General features: G+C 42.7%; 1 protein-coding gene across 2 annotated transcripts in view; it reads right to left on the reverse strand.

Moving 5' to 3' along the window:
* LOC129835132 (protein phosphatase 3 catalytic subunit alpha-like) overlaps positions 1–23,716 on the reverse strand; it is a 107,782-nt gene that overhangs the window by 5,293 nt on the left and 78,773 nt on the right. Inside the window, exons 9-13 of one of the 2 annotated variants that reach the window (XM_055900532.1) lie at positions 16,733–16,858; positions 12,873–12,944; positions 7,190–7,274; positions 3,134–3,231; positions 623–652 (exon numbers count right to left, since the gene is read on the reverse strand). In XM_055900532.1, the coding sequence (XP_055756507.1) occupies positions 623–652; positions 3,134–3,231; positions 7,190–7,274; positions 12,873–12,944; positions 16,733–16,858 (411 nt within the window). The remainder of the gene's footprint in view (positions 1–622; positions 653–3,133; positions 3,232–7,189; positions 7,275–12,872; positions 12,945–16,732; positions 16,859–23,716) is intronic. The other variant, XM_055900533.1, reaches the window with a different exon arrangement.

Here is a 23,716-nt window from a genome sequence, read left to right on the forward strand (position 1 = left end):
TTTCAAAGCCTCTGTTGGAAAAGCACATTTTGTTCTGATTTGTTTATATCTAACGTATATTAGTGCAAAGACAAAGCACAACTGTATTAGTTGTTTCAAAGGGGGACAATCAGATCGGTCTTTCATAGGAAGACTGAGTGGGTGGATGAGTTGGTGTAGGGGCATGGGGCGTTGTATGAAGTCACAGGTGTGACATAATATCCTGCTGGGTGCTGTTGTTTTTCAGAGAAACGTATGAGTGGACACTACTTAGTGGAGGGGATACTGCAAAACAATGTACATACAGACTAAGCTGAAAACCTTGTAGGGGGGAGGGAGGGGAGGGTGGCTATATCCTAGCAGGGGAAAAGAAAAGTAATGCATTTAATACTCTCCGCCTAGTATGATCTTTGTTCAACAGTGATATGATCTTTGTTCCCCTTTGAAACAAGTGTGGCTTTTCTATACTCCCCCCCCCCTCTTTTTTTTGGGGGGGGGGGGTTAATTATTATGCCACAATTTGTTAGCGCAAACACCCAACACACTCTGTAACAAGCTACGGCGAGATGGATGAAAACGCAGCAGGCGGGGGCCCCTGTCTATTGCGGTAAGAAGCAACAGAGAGGGCCGCCGGCCTAGTTACCTTCGTCTGCCTCAATAGCCTCAATAGTAGCTGAAGAGAAGAAGACGGGGGTTGCAAAACGAATGAGAAGAAGGGTGACCAGCGAGGAATTCATTTGGTTTTTCCCAGGAACCGGTCAATGAGCAGCAAAAAGAGAGAGCCAATGCAAAGACAACAGTGTTAAAAAAAAACTCTGTGTTTTTCGGACAGAGGACACTCATGGGAGGAGGAGCAGGAATCAAGCGGGTGTGTTAAGACAGACAAAGAAGGAAGGGGGTAGTTAACCAAAAAGGTGACAGACGGAATGGAGCCAGTCAAATACCCATTGTAGACACATGTGTGGTGCACTGGTATTTTGAGCTTTGTAAAAGGGACAAGAAGCGGTGCTGGACGGCTATAGAAAATGGATGTCGGCAAGGGGGATGTCGTGACAAGTAGGACTGGAGAAGGTTGATGATTATCAAAGGGGTGAATGTGAATATCTGTCTGATGTATCCTCACTCAACAAACTACACACTGGAGCAGGGTTGGGGGGGTGACATATGATCGGTGTTTAACAGGAGTTAGGTTACAGTACATGTAGACGTGTGAGTGAGAACAGAAACAACTCTGCCAAAGTCATAAACGCGGCTGCAACTGAACAGCCGAGACCAGATAAAAGAAAAGAAGAATTCAAAATGTTCTCAGAAACATAGGCTACTAGCTATCATGAACTGTAGCGCAGCCGCGTCTTTGGACATGAACCGTCGAAAGAGCAGATGCACCTTTAAAAAAACACATCATGGGAATATTTTGATGCACTTACCACTTACCGTACAACTCCTTCTGTTTTTTAGCAATACTTATCATCAAACACTTATCACCAGAAATACGGAAATGACTCTGTACTCAGGTGGTGCACACAGAGAAAAAAAAATGGGCTCGGGTGGGACTGCAAATAATACTTAGCGGCTACAGTTCTACACTTGAACAGGTCGATGTGGCTATGGAGGTACGATACATAATGCACAAGAGCGACGTACACACACAGGAAAGCTATAAGGAGGTCCAAAAGAAACCAAGTGGTTGATGGATTGCACAACATTGCGGTAGAAGCACATTGGAGACTGTCTGAACAATAGGAGCCTATGGCGAGCTGTGATTCTACCAATGCTGCGACAGAAAATCTCTTTGAACGTCACTCTGCCTCCCAACATGGCTCCTCCTCGCTACTGCATCTCCATTGGATGGCTTTGGCCCATCGTTGCATCACTGGGAACTACTGTACATGGTTGCCCCTATGCAGTCGGAATCAACAATGTGTGGTTTGTGTGTATGTGTGTGAGTATATTTCTGTGTGTGTGTGTGTTTGAGATAAAGTTATAGACTACTGTTTATAGGGCAAACATGTAGCATTTCTGTGGTAAACTTCGGGAGAAGTGAACCCAGAAATAGATGTCGACGGTTGAGAGCAGTAGTGGCTCGAAAACATGACTTAAATTCTCTGTAGACCTACATTCTAAAACAACTGATAGAGGAGACTTAAACTGACTAAGAGAACCAAAGAGAGGAGAATGAAGTTCTTTGGATTTCTGCCTTGTTTGTGGGTGACAAGGTAGATAATATGTATCCCCTTTCATACACGGTTGTTTATGTCAATTCCAATTCATCCTTTGCATCTTACTCGCTACCTAGCCTTCTCTGACATCTTAAAAATCACTTCAAATTTGTCAAATCAAAGGACATGATTTTGTTCTATTTAAAATAAATTCTAATTCTAAATTGTCTATGTTATAGCCTGATTCCGTCGGTAGATTATTCAATTCCACTTGTCATCTTTGGAAGAAATGTCTTCCCTGTGGAAAAGCATCTTATAATGCTAGTCTGTCACGTAAAGGAGATCGATCGTCAGACTGTTTTTGGGAGTGTTTGGAATTCAACATGGGAGGGTGAATTCTACAATATTCTCACAAAACACTGCTGACACAATACTTGCACAACAGATTATACCTGTGGTTTCTAGGGAAAGAGGAGAAAGAAGAAGACAGAGACAATATTTGAGATATAACCAGTAGATTTCAGAGAGAAAGGTGGAGAGAGAGGGGGGGGGGGGGGGTAAGGAAAGCAAGACAGCATTAAGAGACAATGGCGAAAAACTTCTAACATTTTATGACGGTATTATCTAAAACCAACATCAGAGAAAGGGACAAAGCTTTGCAGTACTTAGATATTAGCTTATTCTAGGGTAACTTTGCTGCAGTAATGTTTATATTGAATACAGATAGTTACATTGTATTTCCCACTGCTGCAACTGTGTTCTATGACATAAAATTCGTAAAGAAATATACCGGGTTTAATTAAGAGAAAATGTCCTGAGAGAAAAAAAATGTGCGAAATAAGTATCAGGTAACTGCTTGTCTTTGAGGTAGATGCGTTGCTAATTAAATATTTGTATAAGTGTGTATTGATGGGGGCGGAACACGGTGGCCTGGGGAGTGTGAGGGGTGTTGTGGGCTAGGCATGGAGGTCCAGCGTGTGTGTTGTGGGACGTACCATTCTGGAGCTTCTCCTTGCCTCCGGACAGCACTCCACTGGGCAGCATGCCGGTGGGGGTCAGCCCTTTCAGTGTCAACACACTCTCACTCTCCTCCCTGCAGGGACAACAAACAAAGAAATGGAACTGGATTCAACTAACCATGAAGCTGTTTATTAGCTCAATGTTTATGAAAGTTCTTGCTCCTATTGCTTCAGCTGTATGAAATGACAATCAAGCCATGAACTTTCTTCTTCAGTCTCTTGACCACGATGATTCAGGATGTTGTTTTTAAATTGCTTGTTTTTTTGCTGTTGTTATTGCTTGACATCACTTTGAAATGTCTTTATTTAATGAATAGTGCTATAAAAGTTTAATAAATTATTATTATCATCTATTGGGAGTTGAACCCGGAAGTGAGAGTTTAAACAGAAAAGGAGCACTGAACAGGAAGAGTTGAGACACAGGAAGAGCTTTTCACTATTTAAAAAGTAACTGTCCAGTGTTTCAAGATTTCTATGAAATATGACCTATAATAAATAAACATTTGAGTGAAATAGTTTTCCTTACAAAAAATGGCAATTAAGTTTGTTAAAAAAGCATATTTCCTGTGTTTGAATAATGTAGTCGTGCCCCAACAACAGAATGGTGTGGGCGTATACCAGTCATTCAAAAATATTCATTCGAGTAGACCGCTGATTGGCCAGCTCAGCCAATGAGCCAACATGACATCATGTTTGAAACAGTCTGTTTGAGATACAAGTGTCACACGTGTGATTTGGGGTGGGCATTCTATGTTTTTGTATTTCTATGTGTTGGCCGGGTATGGTTCTCAATCAGGGACAGCTGTCTATCATTGTCTCTGATTGGGAACCATACTTAGGTAGCCCTTTTCCCTCCTTTCAGTGTGGGAAGTTGTCTTTGTTTGTGGCACTATAACCTTAAGCGTCACGGTCGTTTTTGTATTATTTATTGTTTTTGTCGACGTCATCAATAAAAAGGAATATGTACGCTCACCACGCTGTGCTTTGGTCTACTTCCTTTGATGTTCGTGACAACAAGTTTGAGGTGTTTCTTCTCCAATTTAGGCTTTGGCCACAAATACGTGCATAGGATGAGTCAACAACAGAATATTAACTTTTAAAAGTGAGAATTTCACTGGACAGTTACTTTAAGAGATAATTGGGGACGAGGTTGGTCGACGCACCATGCCAAAAATAAGTATTTAATCAAATACAGTATACGTTAATTAGTAATACATCAAGAATTTTGGCCTATGGTAAAAGGTTTTCATTGAAGCCTAATTCAAATCAAATCCAATTGTATTTGTCACATGAGCCAAATACAACCTTAACGTGAAATGCTTACTTACAAGCCCTTAACCAACAATGCAGTTCAAGAAATAGAATTAATAAAATATTTACTAACTAGTGACTATGCTTAGGTAATAAACAGCGAGTAGCAGCAGTATAAAAACAAAAGGGGGTAGGGTTCAATGTAAATAGTCCGGGTGGCCATTTGATTAGTTTAGTTGTTCAGCAGTTTTATGGCTTGGGGGTGGAAGCTGTTAAGGAGCCTTTGGTCCTAGACTTGGCACTCCGGTACCACTTGGTAGCAGAGAGAACAGTCTATGACTTGGGTGATTGGAGTCTTTGACAATTTGTTGGGCCTTCCTCTGACACCGCCTAGTATATACAGTTGAAGTCGGAAGTTTACATACGCCTTAGCCAAATACATTTAAACTCAGTTTTTCACAATTCCTGACATTTAATCCTTGTAAAAATTCCCTGTCTTAGGTCAGTTAGGATCAACACTTTATTTTTAGGATGTGAAATGTTTCAAATAGTAGTGATTTATTTCAGCTTTTATTTTCTTCATCACATTCCCAGTTGGTCAGTAGTTAACATACACTCAATTAGTACTTGGTAGCATTGCCTTTAAAATGTTTAACTTGGGTCAAACGTGTCGGGTAGCCTCCGCAAGCTTCCCACATTAAGTTGGGTGAATTTTGGCCCATTTCTCCTGACAGAGCTGGTGTAACTGAGTCAGGTTTGTAGGCCTCCTTGCTCGCACACGCTTTTTCAGTTCTGCCCACACATTTTCTGTAGGATTGAGGTCAGGGCATTGTGATGGTCACTCCAATACCTTGACTTTGTTGTCCTTAAGCCATTTTGCCACAACTTTGGAAATATGCTTGGGGTCATTGTCCATTTGGAAAACCGATTTGTGACCAAGCTTTAACTTCCTGACTGATGTCTTGAGATGTTGCTTCAATATATCCACATAATTTTCCGCCCTCATGATGCCATCTATTTTGTGAAGTGCACCAGTCCCTCCTGCAGCAAAGCACCCCCACAACATGATGCTGCCACGCCCGTTCTTCACGGTTGAGATGGTGTTCTTCAGCTTGCAAGCATCCCCCTTTTTCCTCCAAACATAACGATGGCATTATGGCGAAACAGTTCTATTTTTCCTTCACCAGACCAGAGGACATTTCTCCAAAAAGTATGATCTTTGTCCCCATGTGCAGTTGCAAACCGTAGTCTGTTTTTTTTATGACGGTTTTGGAGCAGTGGCTTCTTCCTTGCTGAGCGGCCTTTCAGGTTATGTCGATATAGGACTCGTTTTACTGTGGATATAGATCACTTTGTACCTGTTTCCTCCAGCTTCTTCACAACGTCCTTTGCTGTTGTTCTGGGGTTGACTTGCACATTTCGCACCAAAGTACGTTCATCTCTAGGAGACAGAACGCGTCTCCTTCCTGAGCGGTATGACGGCTGCGTGGTCCCATTGTGTCTTTTCTTGGTACTATTGTTTGTACAGATGAACGTGGTACCTTCAGGCGTTTGGAAATTGCTCCCAAGGATGAACCAGACTTGTGGAGGTCTACAATTCTTTCTCTGAGGTCTTGGCTTATTTCTTTTGATTTTCCCATGATGTCAAGCAAAGAGGCACTGAGTTTGACACTAGGCCTTGAAATACATCCACAGGTACACCTCCAATTTACACAAATTATGTCAATTAGCCTATCAGAAGCTTCTAAAGCCATGACATAATTTTCTGGAATTTTTCAAGCTGTTTAAAGGCACAGTCAACTTAGTGTATGTCAACTTCTGACCCACTGGAATTGTGAGACAGTGAATTATAAGTGAAATAATCTGTCTGTAAACAATTGTTGGAAGAATTACTAGATGTCCTAACCGAATTGCCAAAACTATAGTTTGTTAACAAGAAATTTGTGGAGTGGTTGAAAAACGAGTTTTAATGACTCCAACATAAGTGTATGTAAACTTCCGTAGGTCCTGGATGTCAGGAAGCTTGGCCCCAGTGATGGTAGTGCGTACGGCCCAGTACCTCTGTAGCGCCTTCCGGTCAGATGCTGAGCAGTTGCCATACCAGGCGGTAATGCAACCAGTCAGGATGCTCTCGCTGGTGAGGCTGTAGAACTTTTTGAGGATCTGGGGACCCATGCCAAATCTTTTCAGTCTCCTGAGGGGGAAGAGGTGTTGTCGTGCACTCTTCATAACTTTCTTGGTGTGTTTGGACCACGATAGTTTGTTGGTGATGTGGACACCAAGGAACTTGAAACTCTCGACCCACTCCACTTCAGTCCCGTCGATGTTAATTGAGGCGTGTTCAGCCAGTCCACGATCAGCTCCTTTGTCTTGCTCACATTGAAAGGTTGTCTCTGACCTCCTCCCTATAGGCTGTCTCATCGTTGTCAGTAATCAGGACTACCACTGTTGGGTCGTTAGCAAACTCAATGATGGGTGACCAGGGAGTTCAGGAGGGTATTAAGCATGCACCCCTGAGGGGCCCCAGTTTTGTTGCATATGTGTTGTTGCCTACCCTTACCACCTGGGGGCAGCCCGTCAGGAAGTCCAGGATTCAGTTGCAGAGGGAGGTTTATGTAAAGAAGGTAACTTTTTTTCTCGCTTTGTCATAATGGGATATTGTATGTAGACTGATTAATTCATTTAATACATTTTAGAATAAGGCTGAATACTTTCCCGAATGCACTGTAGGTAGACAGGAACTGCACACCTAGACATGCATCGATGATTCCCAATAAATACCTGAGGACAGAGAATACCCTGGCCATCTTGCCAATGGCACGGATCTTGTTCCGGATTACTTCCTTGCGTGCAGAGGCTGTGGCACCTAAAACACACACAAACACACACACACACACAGTTGTCAGGGTCAGACATTCAGGCCGTTTCCAACCATCACTGCTTATCTGGGTGAGGCATTTTCTTTAAGGTGTCTTCACTACCATACATGAGCTGGTAAAACGTGACACTAAGTTGTGCTTTTTGTCTACGTATGTGTGTGAGTGACTACTACCGATAGAAAGGAATCCTACCCTAAATGTTTATGTAACATTTATTTGACACTTGAATCATTGAGCAGATGTTTTTAGCACCGGAGTCATTTATAGTAAATGTGGGCCTCACAACAAAATCATACCACATAAGAAAATTATACTACATCCAAATACAGGTGGAGTGTGAGAGATGGAAATTAACGCGAGTGCTTAGAAATATATGGAGAGAGATAGAGAGTATGCAGAGAACAGTGAGAGACTCTAGTGGAGTGTGTTCCTTTGAACGGACCACTAGGGGGAGTATTGAGTATCCCTGCGCATGGGTGATGTCTTTTCTTGTTAAGATATACACTGAACAAAAATATAAACGCAACATGCAACAATTTAAAAGATTTTACTGAGTTACAGTTCATATAAGGAAACAAATCATAAAAAATTAATTCATTAGGCCCTAATCTGTGGATTTCAAATGACTGGGAATACAGATATGCATCTGTTGGTCACAGATACCTTTAAAAAAAAGATTGTGGCGTGGATCAGAAAACCAGTCAGTATCTGGTGTGACCACCATTTTCCTCATGCAGCGTGACACATCTCCTTCACATAGAGTTGATCAGGCTGTTGATTGTGGCCTGTGGAATGTCCCATTCCTCTTCAATGGCTGTGTGAAGTTGCTGGATGTCTGGTGGGAACTGCAACTCACTGTCGCACAATGTCGATCCAGAACATCCCAAACATGCTCAATGGGTGACATGTCTGGTGAGTTTGCAGGCCATCGAAGAACTGTGACGTTTCAGCTTCCAGGAATTGTGTACAGATCCTTGCAACATGGGGCTGTGCATTATCATGCTGAAACATGAGGTGATTGCGGCAGATGAATGGCACGACAATGGGCCTCAGGATCCCGACACGGTATCTCTGTGCATTCAAATTGCCATTGAGAAAATGCAATTGTGTTCGTTGTCCGTAGCTTATGCTTGCCCATACCATAACCCTACCGCCACCATGGGGTAAACTGCTCGCCAACACGACGTCATACTGTCTACTCTTCTCCAGTGTGCCAGTGGCCATCGAAGGTGAGCATTTGCCCATTGAAGAAGTCGGTTACGACGCCGAACAGCAGTCAGGTCAAGACCCTGGTGAGAACGACGAGCACGCAGATGAGCTCCTCTGAGACGGTTTCTGACAGTTTGTGCAGAAATTCTTTGGTTGTGCAAACCAATAGCTTCATCAGCTGTTTGGGTGGCCGGTCCCAGATGATCTTGCAGGTGAAGAAGCCGAATGTGGAGGTCCTGGGCTGGCGTGGTTACACGTCTTCTGCGGTTGTGAGGCCGGTTGGACGTACTGCCAAATTCTCTAAAATGACGTTGGAGGCAGCTTATGGTAAATAAATGATCTGGCAACAGCTCTGGTGGACATTCCTGCAGTCAGCATGGCAACTGCACACTCCCTCAAAACTTGAGACATCTGTGGCATTGTGTTGTGTAAATAAAACTGCACGTTTTAGGAACTCCCGAGTGGAGCAGTGGTCTAAGGCACTGCATCGCAGTGCTAGCTGTGCCACTAGAGTTTCTGGGTTCGAGTCCAGGCTCTGTAGCTGCCGGCTGCGACCGAGAGACCCATGGGGCGGCGCACAATTGGCCCAGAGTCGCCCGGGTTAGGGGAAGATTTGGCCGGCAGGGATGTCCTTGTCCCATCGTACACTAGCGACTCCTGTGGCGGGCCGGCTGACTCGGTCGCCAGGTGCACGGTGGTTCCTCTGACACATTGATGCGGCTGGCTTCCGGGTTAAGTGGGCATTGTGTCAAGAAGCGGTGTGGGTCGTGTTTCGGAGGACGCATGGCTCTCGACATTCGCCTCTCCCGAGTCCATACGGGAGTTGCAGCAATGGGACAAGACTGTAACTATCAATTGGGGAGAAAAATGGGTAAAAAGTAAAATAATAATAATAATAACTGCACATTTTAGAGTGGCCTTTTATTGTCCCCAGCACAAAGTGCATCTGTGTAATGATCATGCTGTTTAATCAGCTTCTTGATATGCCACACCTGTCAGGTGGATGGAGTATCTTTGTAAAAGAGAAATGCTCACTGCCAGGGATGTAAACCAATTTGTGCACACAATTTTAGCGAAATAAGTTCTTTCTGCGTATGGAAAATTCCTAGGATCTTTCATTTAATCTCATGAAACATGGGTCCAACACTTTACATGTTGCGTTTAGATTTTTGTTCAGTATAGCTAGCTAGAAGTTTGGGCACAAAGAATGGTCTATATCAGTGGTCACCAACCTTTTCTGAGTCAAGATCACTTTCTGAGTTTTTATTACATGACTTAAAAAAAACATAAGCCTATGCAACATTAACCAATTAAAAACAGTTCTGTAGCAATCAGTTTTGTGCAGTAGGCTATAGGCTCAATACATTATCGCTGCATATTGGCTACACTTGAATTGCCCTGCCAATGTTGTTCTTCTCTGACCATTTTGAAATTATATTTCTAAATGTTAGGTATATGATCAAACTGGTAATACATCATTTGTTGTATAACTTGTGAGGCACAACTGAGTGAGCATAATAATTAGCTTTTTATTACTGGATTGATGACCTGCATCTGATAGTCAGTCTGAGCGGAGGGAGGGAGCACCGGTGAGGCTGCCTCTCACCCGACACACCGCCCCTCCTCTCTCCTCTCTCCCGCCCTCCTCTGAGAAAAGGGGACACCGTCTTCCAGCTGATGGCGAAACTTAAGTCGCACTGCATTACTTCTGCCTCATGCACCAATTCATGCTGTTACTCCTATGATCAGAGGAAGTTCAATAATCCTTGATATTAAAAAAGACACAAGTTGCAAATAATAACAATGCAAGCTTATTGAAATGCGCATGTTATGGCTTATAAAACTGTTGAACAAAGTTTTGACAGTGCTGAATAACAGCTTAAACATAAACTTACTCATAAAAACAGCAGTTCTTTGGTGTATTTGTTGAGTCTCTGTTTATTCATGGTTTTAAAAGTTTTTAAATATCACATGATCAACTTTGCTGTGCGTTCGGAGTTCCTTTTTACAGTCCACGGCGCAAAGAAACTGTGCAGATACAGTGATCTGAGCTATCTGATTGGCCAGAGATAGGCCTATAGGTGCACTTGATTTGCTCTCTGGGCCTGACGGGTAAGCAGAGTTCTACCTTCACACACATAAAATGGTTCAAAATGAGAACACTTTGCCTTCCCAGCGCTAGGGCTTCTGAATGAAGTGCACCTACCGTCAACAGTGTGAAGCGAAAATAGGAACGCAAGGCTTTATCGTTGGGTTTTTTACAGAACTCTTTGGCGATCGACTAGGAATGGCTTGGAGATCGACCAGTCGATCGTGATCAACCGGTTGGTGACCACTGGTCTATATGGTGTGTTAGGACTGACAACACTACACTGTTTCTATTGAAGCTATAGCCTAGCTTTAATTCAATCAAGTGCAGATAACCGTACTGCAGGAAAGCCATGTTTAAGTTAACCGTATTAAAACCAACACACCATGCAAGCTGTTTAACACGCAAAACTATACCTCTCCGTTAAAAAAAACGGTATAGTGTCAACATTCTGAGTGAACCTACAGCACAGTTATCTGCGATTGATTGAATTGGGGTATGTCTGTAAAAAAAATTTTTTTTATCAATACATTTGACATTTTTACTGATCAATATCAACATCAGTAACCAAACTGAGCATAAATGTTACAACACATTTATGTATTGTGTTAGTCATTTGGTTCCCAAAGTGCACGTGCCTGAGCAAGCACCACCAAAAAAAGGTATATTGGCACATGACAGTAGAGCTGAGGGTTGTACCTTTCTTGGGGGCATATATTAGATGTCCTTCTCAAGAACACCCCCAGAAGAGAAAAGAAAAGATGACAGATCAGTGGATGGACGGCTGAAGAATTACAGAAAAAGCGAATGAGAAGGACAATGAGGAGGAAGAGGCGGAGAGGAAAGAGAAAAAGAGGCGGCATAAAGAAAAGCAATGGATTATTAAAACAAAACTGGAAGAACAGAAAATAAGGAAGACACATTAAATGAGGTGTGAAATAATCCCAGCATCGGGGAGAAGGAGAGAGCGAGAAATGAAAGAGAGAGCGAGAAATGAAAGAGAGACAGAATGAGAGTCAGACAGAGATGAAGAGAAGAGGGATACATGAGAGAGCGAGAGAAGAGAAACAGAAATACATAATGCAGAGAATATGAACATCGACACAATGGATATTGAACTATTGAAGAAAGTCATTTAAGAAAAGAAAATGAGGAAGTGATGAGATGTTAGCGACTAAGTCACCAAGGTTGTAAGTGACTAAGGAGTGTCTGTCAACTAGTAACGTTAGGGTCAAGGGTTAGAATCCATGTTCTACACCACACCACTTCCTGCCATACAGGAACAGGATATGACCTAAGCATTCCTTCCCCCTCACTATAGAGTTATGGTGACGTGTGTGACTTGGTAAGTAAGAGGCACGATGGAGTATCTAAAGGGCTTTTCTAGGAATGGGTGTTCCAAACCATCTCTACCTAGAGAATGCGTCTGGCCATTATGTTGTACAATGGAGCCTACTAGTGTTAAATGGAACCCAATTGAATGAGCTGTAAGATAAGGAATGAATGGAATGAGAAATCAGGAGACATTGAATACCAGGAACACGGTGTGTTCCACCCATAGATACGCAACCTGAAGAGAATTGTGGCACGTGTTGACTTTTGTAACAAACTGTGTTACATAGTAGCTAATAGCCATTCCCCAACATAGGATAAAAAGACGTGCGAATCCATGCGGGTATCTTGCACTGTCATGTTCTACTGCGGATCCAAAAAAAGTAAATGTAAAATGTATGCTTGTTGAGCTGATGAATGTTCCATCGGTCTAGGCTGCCCTCTAGTGGAAGTCAAGTCAAACACCGAGAGACACAACCCCATAATGATCTTTGTCCTTCCATGCCCAATTCCCCATTCTCCGTTTCTATACAGTTACTCCTTCCACTCATTTACTTCCACATATTCATTTCACCATCCCAAGGGCCATTCCAACACTCAGAGGGGAGTTAGCAATGTCATGTCATTAGCAATTGCATTTTAGTTTTTGCTTAAATTCCATTTGCATACTTATCAATGGTTTAGAGTAAAGCTGAGAAAGTGGAGCACCTGCATGTAAAAAGGAGAAAGGGAATTGGGTGTGTCTAACCTATCGTGGCAACGAGGGCACACCACCCTGTGAAACAGGAAATGCAACTTTGGTTTTATAAGTGGGGGGTACATAACTTATTTTACATTTTTGTTATCCAGTCGGATAAACACAGTCTACCCGATCGCTAGGAGGCGTACGCATGGTCCTAAAGCACACCATTGCCTCGTTTTGTATCACATTCCAATGATATAACTGGAGACTTACCATCGATCTCTTCGTCAGTCGTCAGCTCATCATTGGAGCAGATGCTTAACACGTTGACCAGCATCTCAGTGACTGCAGAGAGCGAGAGAGAGAGTTCTCAGCAAAAAAACAAATTGGTTGTCTACCCAAACACAGAACAACAGACCGCATACACATTACACATGTTAATAAACCAGCATGTTCATCAGAAAAACAGAGGGAAAGTATTTGCATGATATGTTGATTTTAAGAATGTTTTTGATTCCATTTGGCATGATGGATTACAGTGCATTAGGAAAGTAATCAGACCCCTTGACTTTTTCCACATTTTGTTACCTTACAGCCTTGTTCTAAAATGTATTAAATAGCTTTTTTTCGTCATCAACCTACACACAATACTCCATAATGACAAAACAGGTTTTGCTCAGTTTGGCCGGGCGGCCAGCTCTAGGAAGAGTCTTGGTGGTTCCAAACTTCTTCCATTTAAGAATGATGGAGCCCACTGTGTTCTTGGGGACCTTCAATGCGCTAGAAATGTTTTGGTACCCTTCCCCAGATCTGTGCCTCGACACAATCCTGTCTCCAAGTTCCTTCGACCTCATGGCTTGGTTTTTGCTCTGACATGCACTGTCAACAGCGGGACCATGTTCATGTCCAATCAATTGAATTGTCCAATCAATTGAATCTCAATGATGATCATTGGAAACAGGATGTACCTGAGCTCAATTTCATGTCTCATAGCAAAGGGTCTGAATACTTATGTGGTATCGTTTTAGTATTGTTTTGATATCGAGAATCGTGATGGTATCGAGTTTAATGATACTAAACCTGGTATCAGTATTGAAGTCCAAATTCTGGTATCGTGACAACACTGACACTGAGTAACTAAATCTGTACCAATAAGCAGTGACGCTTATTATTGTTGTTGTTATTGTTGTTATTATTGTTGTTATTATTATTCCAAATGGTAGTGGTAGGGGTAGTAGGGGTAATGGTAGTAGTTTAATGGTGGTAGTAGGGGTAATGGTAGTAGTTTAATGGTGGTAGTAGGGGTAATGGTAGTAGTTTAATGGTGGTAGTAGGGGTAATGGTAGTAGTTTAATGGCGGTAGTAGGGGTAATGGTAGTAGTTTAATGGTGGTGGTAGAGGTAATGGTAGTAGTTTAATGGTGGTAGTGGTAGTGGTGGTAGTAGGGGTAATGGTAGTAGTTTAATGGTGGTAGTAGGGGTAATGGTAGTAGTTTAATGGTGGTGGTAGAGGTAATGGTAGTAGTTTAATGGTGGTAGTAGGGGTAATGGTAGTAGTTTAATGGTGGTAGTAGGGGTAATGGTAGTAGTTTAATGGTGGTAGTAGGGGTAATGGTAGTAGTTTAATGGTGGTAGTAGGGTAATGGTAGTAGTGTAATGGTGGTAGTAGGGGTAATGGTAGTAGTTTAATGGTGGTAGTAGGGGTAATGGTAGTAGTTTAATGGTGGTAGTAGGGGTAATGGTAGTAGTTTAATGGTGGTAGTAGGGGTAATGGTAGTAGTTTAATGGTGGTAGTAGGGGTAATGGTAGTAGTTTAATGGTGGTAGTAGGGGTAATGGTAGTAGTTTAATGGTGGTAGTAGGGGTAATGGTAGTAGTTTAATGGTGGTAGTAGGGGTAATGGTAGTAGTTTAATGGTGGTGGTAGAGGTAATGGTAGTAGTTTAATGGTGGTAGTGGTAGTGGTGGTAGTAGGGGTAGTGGTAGTAGTTTAATGGTGGTGGTAGAGGTAATGGTAGTAGTTTAATGGTGGTAGTGGTAGTGGTGGTAGTAGGGGTAGTGGTAGTAGTTTAATGGTGGTAGTTGGGGTAATGGTAGTAGTCTAATGGTGGTGGTGGTAGTGGTGCTAGAAGTTGTATTAATGATGATGGTCGTGGTAGTAGTAATATAGCGGTGATGATAATAGTAGTAATAGCCTTAGTAGGTAGTAGGTGGAAATATTGGTGGTAGTAATGATAGATAGTAATGGTAATGGTAGGGATGGTTGTGGTATTGGTGTAAATAACAGTGGTGGTGGTATCATTCATTTGAGTAGTAATAGGGAAAGGGAATACCTAGTTAGTTGCACAAGTGAATGCATTCAACCGAAAGGTGTCTTCTGCATTTAACCCAACCCCTCTTAATCAGAGTTGCGAGGGGGCTGCCTTAATCGACTTCACTGGCGCCCGGGGAGCAGTTGTCGTTGGGTGTTAACTGCCTTGCTCAAAGGCATAATCGGCGATTTTTCCCACCTTGTTAGCTCGGGGATTCAAACCAGCAACCTTTCCGTTACTGGCCCAACGCTCTTAACCGCTAGGCTATCTGCCGTTATTTAACATGTTTAGCATATTACTGTCCTCATTATTTATCCTATGTTTGTTTTACTGTCCACTGTTGTGATTCTATTGTTGTTATTATTTGTCACGTTCTGACCTTAGTTCCTTTTTTATGTCTTTATTTTAGTTTGGTCAGGGCGTGAGTTGGGGTGGGCATTCTATGTTGTTTTTCTATGTTTTGTTCTGTATGTTATATTTCTATGTGTTTGGCCTAGTATGGTTCTCAATCAGAGGCAGGTGTCGATCGTTGTCTCTGATTGAGAATCATACTTAGGTAGCCTGTTTTCCCACTATGGGGTGTGGGTAGTTATGTTTCCGTTTCAGTGTTTTCACCATTCGGGACTGTTTCGGTTTTCATTTTGATTCTCTTGTTCTTTTTGTATTTTGTATTCATTCTATTAAAAGATATTATGGATACGTGCCACGCTGCACATTGGTCCGATATTTCCTACTCCTCCTCAGACGAAAGCCGTTACATTATTATTCTTCTGTTATTATTACTATCTTATTTAATTATTATTTACAATTGTATTTATTTTCCATAAAACATTTTTATGATGTATACATTAATGCATTGACAATTTTTATGCAATGTTTCTCACGCCAATAAAGCAATTTGAATTTGAATTTGAGAGAGAGAGAGAGAGAGGGGGAGGGATGGATAGATGGAGAGAGAGGAAGGAAGGGGGAGAGAGAGCGAGAGAAGATGGAAGAGAGGGAGAGAGAGAGAGAGAGGGGAAGGGAGGGAGAATGAGAGAGAGAGAGAGAGAGGGGGGGGAGGGAGGGAGGGAGGGAGGGAGGGAGGGAGGGAGAATGAGAGAGAGAAAACCCTACGGCGTTAAGCTGAATGACATTTGATGTGATAATTTGGTCCCGCTATATTTGAAGTGTATCCTATGAAGACTTCATAACACATTCATATAGGTGTCATAAGCGCTGCATAAATGGTTCACAAATCATCTATAACCGTATTTCATGCTCTATAAAAGATACATGTGAACAACTAAATGGATGCTTATGTCACACAGTTATGCCACATTATGAATCTTTAAAGAGCATGATATACGGTTATAGATGATTTGTGAAGCATCTATGTTGCGCTTCTGAAGCCTATGTAAAGGCTTTATAAAGCCTTCATAAGATGAACATCAAATAAAACAGGACAGATAATTGTTATGGACACATCTCATTTGATATTTTTGGTTGACCCTGTAGGTTAGGCATGACTACAGCCACACATACCACTGGGCGTGATAATTGGTCATCTCAATTGTTATTTCTGGTTGTTGTATTGTTAGGCATGACTATATCCACATATACCGATGCATGTGACTGCATTTGAGTACTAATAACAGCCACAACAACAGTTCCCTAAATGTATTCTGCCATCATATGAATGAATTAAATGAACTTGACCTGGAGGAATTGTGTGTGTGTGTGTGTGTGTGTGTGTGTGTGTGTGTGTGTGTGTGTGTGTGCGTGCGTGCGTGCGTGCGTGCGTGCGTGCGTGCGTGTGTGTGCGTGTGCGTGTGTCCCGTTCACCTTTCTCCCCAACAAAGGGCAGGGACCAGGTGAAGACGTCCATGAAGTTGGGCAGCCAGTAGGGGTGAGGGGAGCAGTTGAACTGCCTGATGTTCATCACATTGTTCTCATACTTCAGCACTGCAGCTATAGGGAACAGACAAAACACAAGTTAGATTAACTTGAATAAATATGTACTTCAGCCATTTAAGTTTACTTACTAAAAAAACATATATTTCTGTAAGTATGAATTCAAGGACAGGAAACGCTCTGTATGTTGCAGACAGAAATAGAATGAATAGAGCTGACATGATGACCTGTTCTATGTGTCAGACAATCATTTATGTTCTACACCATACATTTCTTTCTGAAAAGTTATATCCTCCTTAATCTCGGTTAACCAAAAACTAAAATCCCTTTTGGTTAGATGCTCAATTAAGTTCTGGGGCAGGGCGTGATAGAAGAGATGCTGGAACGAGGAGCGGACCCGGAACGAGGAACTCTACACTCTGTCACACCCTGATCTGTTTCACCTGTCTTTGTGCTTGTCTCCACCACCCTCCAGGTGTCGCCCATCTTCCCCATTATCCCATTATACCTGTGTTATCTGTTTGTCTGTTGCCAGTTTGTCTTTGTCTTGTCTCGTCAAACCTACCAGCGTTTTTCCCGTACTCGTGTTTTACTCTAGTTCCTGTTTTTCTAGTTCCCGGTTTTTACCATTCTGCCTGACCTGACTCTGAGCCTGCCTGCCGTTCTGTACCTTTTGGACTCTGTTCTGGATTACTGACTTCTGCCTGCCCTTGACCTGTTGTTTGCCTGCCCCCCTGTTTTTGTAATAAACCATTGTTATTTCAAAACTGTCTGCATCTGGGTCTTCTCCTGAGCCGTGATACCCTCTCTCTTCGCAACTTACGGGCAAGTATATGGGCCAAATGTCTCCTCACCTTCTGAAAGATGCTAAAACCTGCAAAAATCACGATTTGTCCAAATGACCTGTGATAAAATCTGCGCACCGGAACAAAATTACTCGTTAGCCTTTGGATCCCACAATCTGTTGACAGATGCTACGGTACCGTTTATGTTTGCATAGTCTGTCCATGAGAGATTACATCCTCCTGAACAGCCTCATGGAGAGAGGGGGTGTGTATGAGACATCTGACAATTAAACGCATCCAGGTATAATGCATTATAACTTGCTTTAGAACAAGGCTTATAGTATGTTATGTCTCTCTGTGCATCGTTTCCAAGAGTCTCAAACTGGCTGTTATTTTGTCCGGATCATTATGAGATTATTACAAGACGTTATAATGGGGTAATACTGTACATGTTCATGACAAGTCTGACGATGCATTGTAACTGCATCATAATGTATTATACCTGCATGCATTAAGTATAGTGTTAACCCAATATCTACTGTAACACGTTGATCAAATCACTGGTGTACAAATGAATTATGAATGCATTTAGAGTGCCTTCTATTCTAAAACATCCATATTGTGTATTATAAAACTGTCCATAAAACCGTAAATCCATCTCATAAAACCCCCCAAATGCTGTCAGTTTTATACCACGAGGGACGTTCTAACTCGCAATCAAAACAGCGTTATTAAGTGAAAATATAAAGTCAGTCTGCATCATGTGCCTGTTCTACACGGCTGGCCTTTTAAATGGAGCACGCCTCCATTCTCATCGATGGGGCTGTAGTGGAGCAGGTTAAGAGTTTCAAGTTCCTTATTGTCCACCTCACCAACAAACTATCATGGTCCAAACACACCACGACAGTCACCTATTCCCCCTCAGGAGACTGAAAAGATGTGGCATGGGTCCTCAGATCCTCAGTTCTAAAGTTGCACCATCGAGAGCATCTTGACTGGTTGCATCACTGCCTGGTATGGAATCGGCTCGGCCTCCAACCGCAAGGCGCAACAGAGGGTATGGCCCAGTACATCACTGGGGCCAAGCTTCCTGCCATTCAGGACCTCTATCCCAGGCGGTGTCAGAGGAAGGCCCTAAACATTGCCAAAGACTCCAGCCACCCTAGTTATAGACTGTTCTCTCTGCTACCGCACGGCAAGCGGTACCGGGCACCACGTCTAGGTCCAAAAGGCTTCTTAACAGCTTCTACCCCAAGCCATAAGACTACTGAACAGCTAATCAAATGGCAAACCGGACTATTTGCATTGCCCCCCCCCCCCCCCCCCCCTTTTCATACTGCTGCTACTCACTGTTTATTATCTATCACTGTATATCGCCTCGTTATTATTATTTTATTGTTGCTCTTTTATTTTTTACTTCAGTTTATTTAGTAAATATTTTTCTTAACTCTTATTTGTCTTAACTGCATTGTTGGTTAAGGGCTTGTAAGTAAGAATTTCACAGTAAGGTGCATGTGACAAATACAATTTGATTGGATTTTGATTTCAATGTTATTTCACATTGATTCCAAGCCCCCACCACAACAGTCCCAGCATAATTTACATGAATTTAAACATGAATAAAACCAGGAAAAACAACTCGCTCAGTATATGGGCTTGATGGACTGATCGCCTCCATTCCTTAGTGAGAAAACATACATTTCTGACGATGGATGGATGGAGGGAGAGGGTGAAAGGAGAGAGCGAGAGAAAGGGAGAGAGATCATTGGAGAGGTAAGATGGGGGATACAGAGACAGAGAGACAGATTGGAGATCCCTATTGGCATGTTGATAGGAAAAGTTGAGGCAGAAACATTTTGAGATACACAGCAAATCTACTTGTAAGATCCACATGAGATAAAACAAGGGAAATAGTTTATTGGGGAACCAGGAGGAGTGCTTTGGTTGACCACATTATCCACAGTATGCAATACCGCTCCAAAGGTCCATAAGAATGTGCATACATCAAGCTTTTTCTGTGCCAACATGCATGAAAAGGCAGAATTCTCTGGGAGGCAATTGCAACGTACCAAAAATGGGATCAGAAACTGTTAGAAAAACACATACAGTATAATCACGAACAAACAAATCCAATAGTTTTTTGTATTATGAAAAATCTATATATTCTTATGGATGTTTTAGAATGATCATGAAAAACCATTTCAAAATTATTACTTTAATCATTTTTTCTATTATTTTACCAGGTAAGTTGACTGAGAACACATTCTCAGCAAAGACCTGGGGAATAGTTACAGGGGGATGAATGAGCCAATTGTAAACTGGGGATTATTAGCTGACCATGATGGTTTTAGGGACAGATTGGGAATTTAGCCAGGACACCCCTACTCTTACAATAAGTGCCATGGGATCTTTAATGACCTCAGAGAGACAGGACACCAATTTAACGTCCCATCCGAAAAACAGCACCCTACACAGGGCAGCGTCCCCAATCACTGCCCTGGGGCATTGGGATATATTTTAGACCAGAGGAAAGAGTGCCTCCTACTGGCTCTCCAACACAACTTCCAGCAGCATCTGGTCTCTCATCCAGGACCAACCCTGCTTAGCTTCAGAAGCAAGCCAGCAGTGGTATGCAGGGTGGTATGATGCTGGCTGGTATACTGCATACATATCATCATACATGATGATATGTATGACTTAACAAACTATATGACATTTTGCTATATTGGCTCACATGGCGGTTCCACTAGGATCTGACCTAGACCTGAGCCAATGACCTTTTCCAGATTCAGCAGCGGGCTGATTTTTTCTTAAGAGAATGATCGGGGGGCCAGAACATAATTACAAATAATTTGGAGACTGCAAATTGACCGCAAGAAGCACAAAGAGATATAAAGTTTGAGTAAAACGTAATCATATCAAACCTTGCTTACATTTGTATACGATCACGTTGTGTCTCTATTATGCATGGGAATACTTGGGAACAGATTTCATAAATTAAAATCACTCGGAGCTGATTTCCTGGTGTTTACAGTCTTATGTCCAACAATGAAAATTCAAAAATTGACTTGAAAACTTGGGGGGGGCAAATAAAACCAGTTGGGGAACCTTGACCTAGTCTGTCTAAATAAGTCAAAGTGTGTTATCACATTGCAACAGGCCAGGGAACCACACAGACAGACAGTGTTGCCTCATCCCCTTTATACAGCCCTCTGCTCTCCCTCCCACCTCCACCCCCAACACCCAGCCAGTGTGGCCTGATTCGGAGGGGGGAAAGCTGACACCGAGGTTTGGCCCCGGTGGGGGACTTTCCTGCCTCAGTGCGTCTCCTGGCTGGGTTTGAGAATAGCAAGTCATCAAACGCGGCATGCCAGCCATCTGCATGTCATGAGTCTGTACAGCTACAGATAGACAGACTAACATTCACTGGGCTTGGTGAGGGGTGGGGTTGCGTGGTAGTGATGAGACAGTGGTGAGACGAGCGGGTGTTGGAGCAAGTAAGTGTTGCAGCCCTCAGTATCAACAGCCATTGTTATGGGCTACTGTGCCTTCTCTTAGATACACACACAAACTCTGAAAGCACAAATCCACCTGAATTGTAGTACACTACATGACAAAAAGTATGTGGACACCTGCTAGTCGAACAGCTCATTCCAAAATCATGGGTATTAATATAGAGTTGGTCCCCCCTTTCCTGGTATAACAGCCTCCACTCTTCTGGGAAGGCTTTCCACTAGATGTTGGAACATTTCTGTGGGGACTTGCTTCCATTCAGCCACAAGGGCATTAGTGAGGTCGGGCACTGATGTTGGGCGATTAGGCCTGGCTCGCAGTCTGTTATCCAATTCATCCGAAAGGTGTTCGATGGGTTTGAGGTCAGGGCTCTGTGCAGGCCAGTCAAGTTCTTCCACACCGATCTCGACAAACCATTTCTGTATGGACCTCGCTTTGTGCACGGGGGCATTGTCATACTGAAACAGGAAAGGGCCTTAACCAAACTGTTGCCACAAAGGAAGCACAGAATCGTCTAGAATGTTATTGTACGCTGTAGCGTTAAGATTTCCCTTCACTGGAACTAAGGGGTCTAGCCCAAACCATGAAAAACAGCCCCAGACCACTAGTCGTCCTCCACCAAACTTTACAGTTGGCACTATGCATTGGGGCAGGTAGCGTTGTCCTGTCCTCCGCCAAACCCAGATTCGTCCGTCGGACTGCCAGATGGCGTAGCATGATTCATCAATCCAGAGAAGGCGTTTCCACTGCTCCAAAGTACAATGGCGATTCACTTTACACCACTCAGCCAACGCTTGGCATTGGTGATCTTGGGATGGTGATCTTACATTGCTGCTCGGCCATGGAAACCCACTTCATGAAGCTCCAGACGAACAGTTATTGTGCTGACGTTGCTTCCAGAGGCAGTTTGGAATTCCGTAGTGAGTGTTGCAACCGAGGACAGGTGGTTTTTATGCCCTACATGCTTCAGCACTCGGCGGTCCTGTTCTGTGAGCTTGTGTGGCCTACCACTTCGCGACTGAGCCGTTGTTGCTCTCAGACGTTTCCACTTCACAATAACAGCACTTACAGTTGACCAGGGCAGCTCTAGCAGGGCAGAAATTTGAAAACATTACTTGTTGGAAAGGTGGTATCCTAAGATGGTGCCACGTTGAAAGTCACTGAGCTCTTCAATATGGGCCATTGTACTGCCAATGTTTGTCTATGGAGATTGCTTGGCTGTGTGCTCGATTTTATACACCTCTCAGCAACATGTGTAGCTGAAATAGCTGAATCCACTAATTTGAACGGCTGTCCACATAGTTTTGTATATATAGTGTATCTACACAGTGGTATATACATATACTTTTCCCTCTTACATCATTACCAAGCAACCACCAATTCTACATGGCTCAAAATCAAATCAAATTTTATTGGTCACATACAAATATTTAGCAGATGTTATTGCAGGTGTAGCAAAATGCTTGTGTTCCTAGCTCCCAACAATGTAGTAGAATCTAACAATTCACAACAACACACACGAATCTAAAGTAAAATAACGGAATTAAGAAATACACAAATGTTAGGAAGAGCAATGTCGGAGTGGCATTGACTAAAATACAGTAGAATAGAATACAGTATATACATATGAGATGAGTAAAGCAGTGTGTAAACATTATTAAAGTGACTAGGGTTCCACTATTAAAGTGACCAGTGATTCCATGTCTATGTATATAGGGCAGCAGCCTCTAAGGTGCAGGGTTGAGTAACCGGGTGGTAGCCGGCTAATAGATAGAAGATAGATAGAAGATGGAGAAAAAGGAGAGTAGTGCAGTCAGCCTGACAGACAGACAGGAAGCATTAAGCTCAGTTGATTATTGTTTGCAACACCAGCATTCTGGGTTTGATTCCTGAAGGAACCATATATTCATAACTTATGTGCTAGCTATCCTGCTTTTAATAAATTAAATAAAACACTCACAAACGACAATATAGATTTTCAAACTAATTTAAGTCTGGTTGCAGTTCCTCAGACAACCACCGGGCATCTCTGTTGCTCTAATAACGCTAACTACTACTGTTGTGCTTCTTGGGGGAAGACCAGACCATCCGTGGGGTTGCTCTAACAGGAAAACCCACTAATATGGTAATGGCGACGCCCGCCTGTCTGCCCTCTCATACATTATTCACAGACGAGTGCCTGCCGAGAAGGGTTTTCCTCGCTTCTTAACGAGGACGGCTCTCTGATCCCCTCTGTCTGGAGGGATGAGGGGTGGAAGTTTGAGAGTTCCTTCCTCTGGCTTACTGCTTCCTCCACTGTCTGTCTGTCAAGCTGACTGCCTTACTCTCCTTTTCTCCATCTTCTATCTAACTTTCTCTGTATTCCACTCATGTAACAGCTGTAGACAGGAAATAGAGGGAAATTGTCTGTTTTACATTTTTTTCACTACGGTCGACTTTTATGAATTTATCATCCCACACATATTTAATCCAGTTTCTTTTTTTTGCCATGTTAAATCACTGTTGCAGTGGGACAATACAGTAGGCTACACAGTACAGTGTTAGAGGAACAAAGCAGATTGAGTTGTCAATGTCATTGACCAATAATAATTGAGGTCTTGATCATAACTGCAGTTCT

Source organism: Salvelinus fontinalis, chromosome 36, assembly GCF_029448725.1.
Source record: "Salvelinus fontinalis isolate EN_2023a chromosome 36, ASM2944872v1, whole genome shotgun sequence".
Lineage (NCBI taxonomy): Eukaryota > Metazoa > Chordata > Actinopteri > Salmoniformes > Salmonidae > Salvelinus > Salvelinus fontinalis.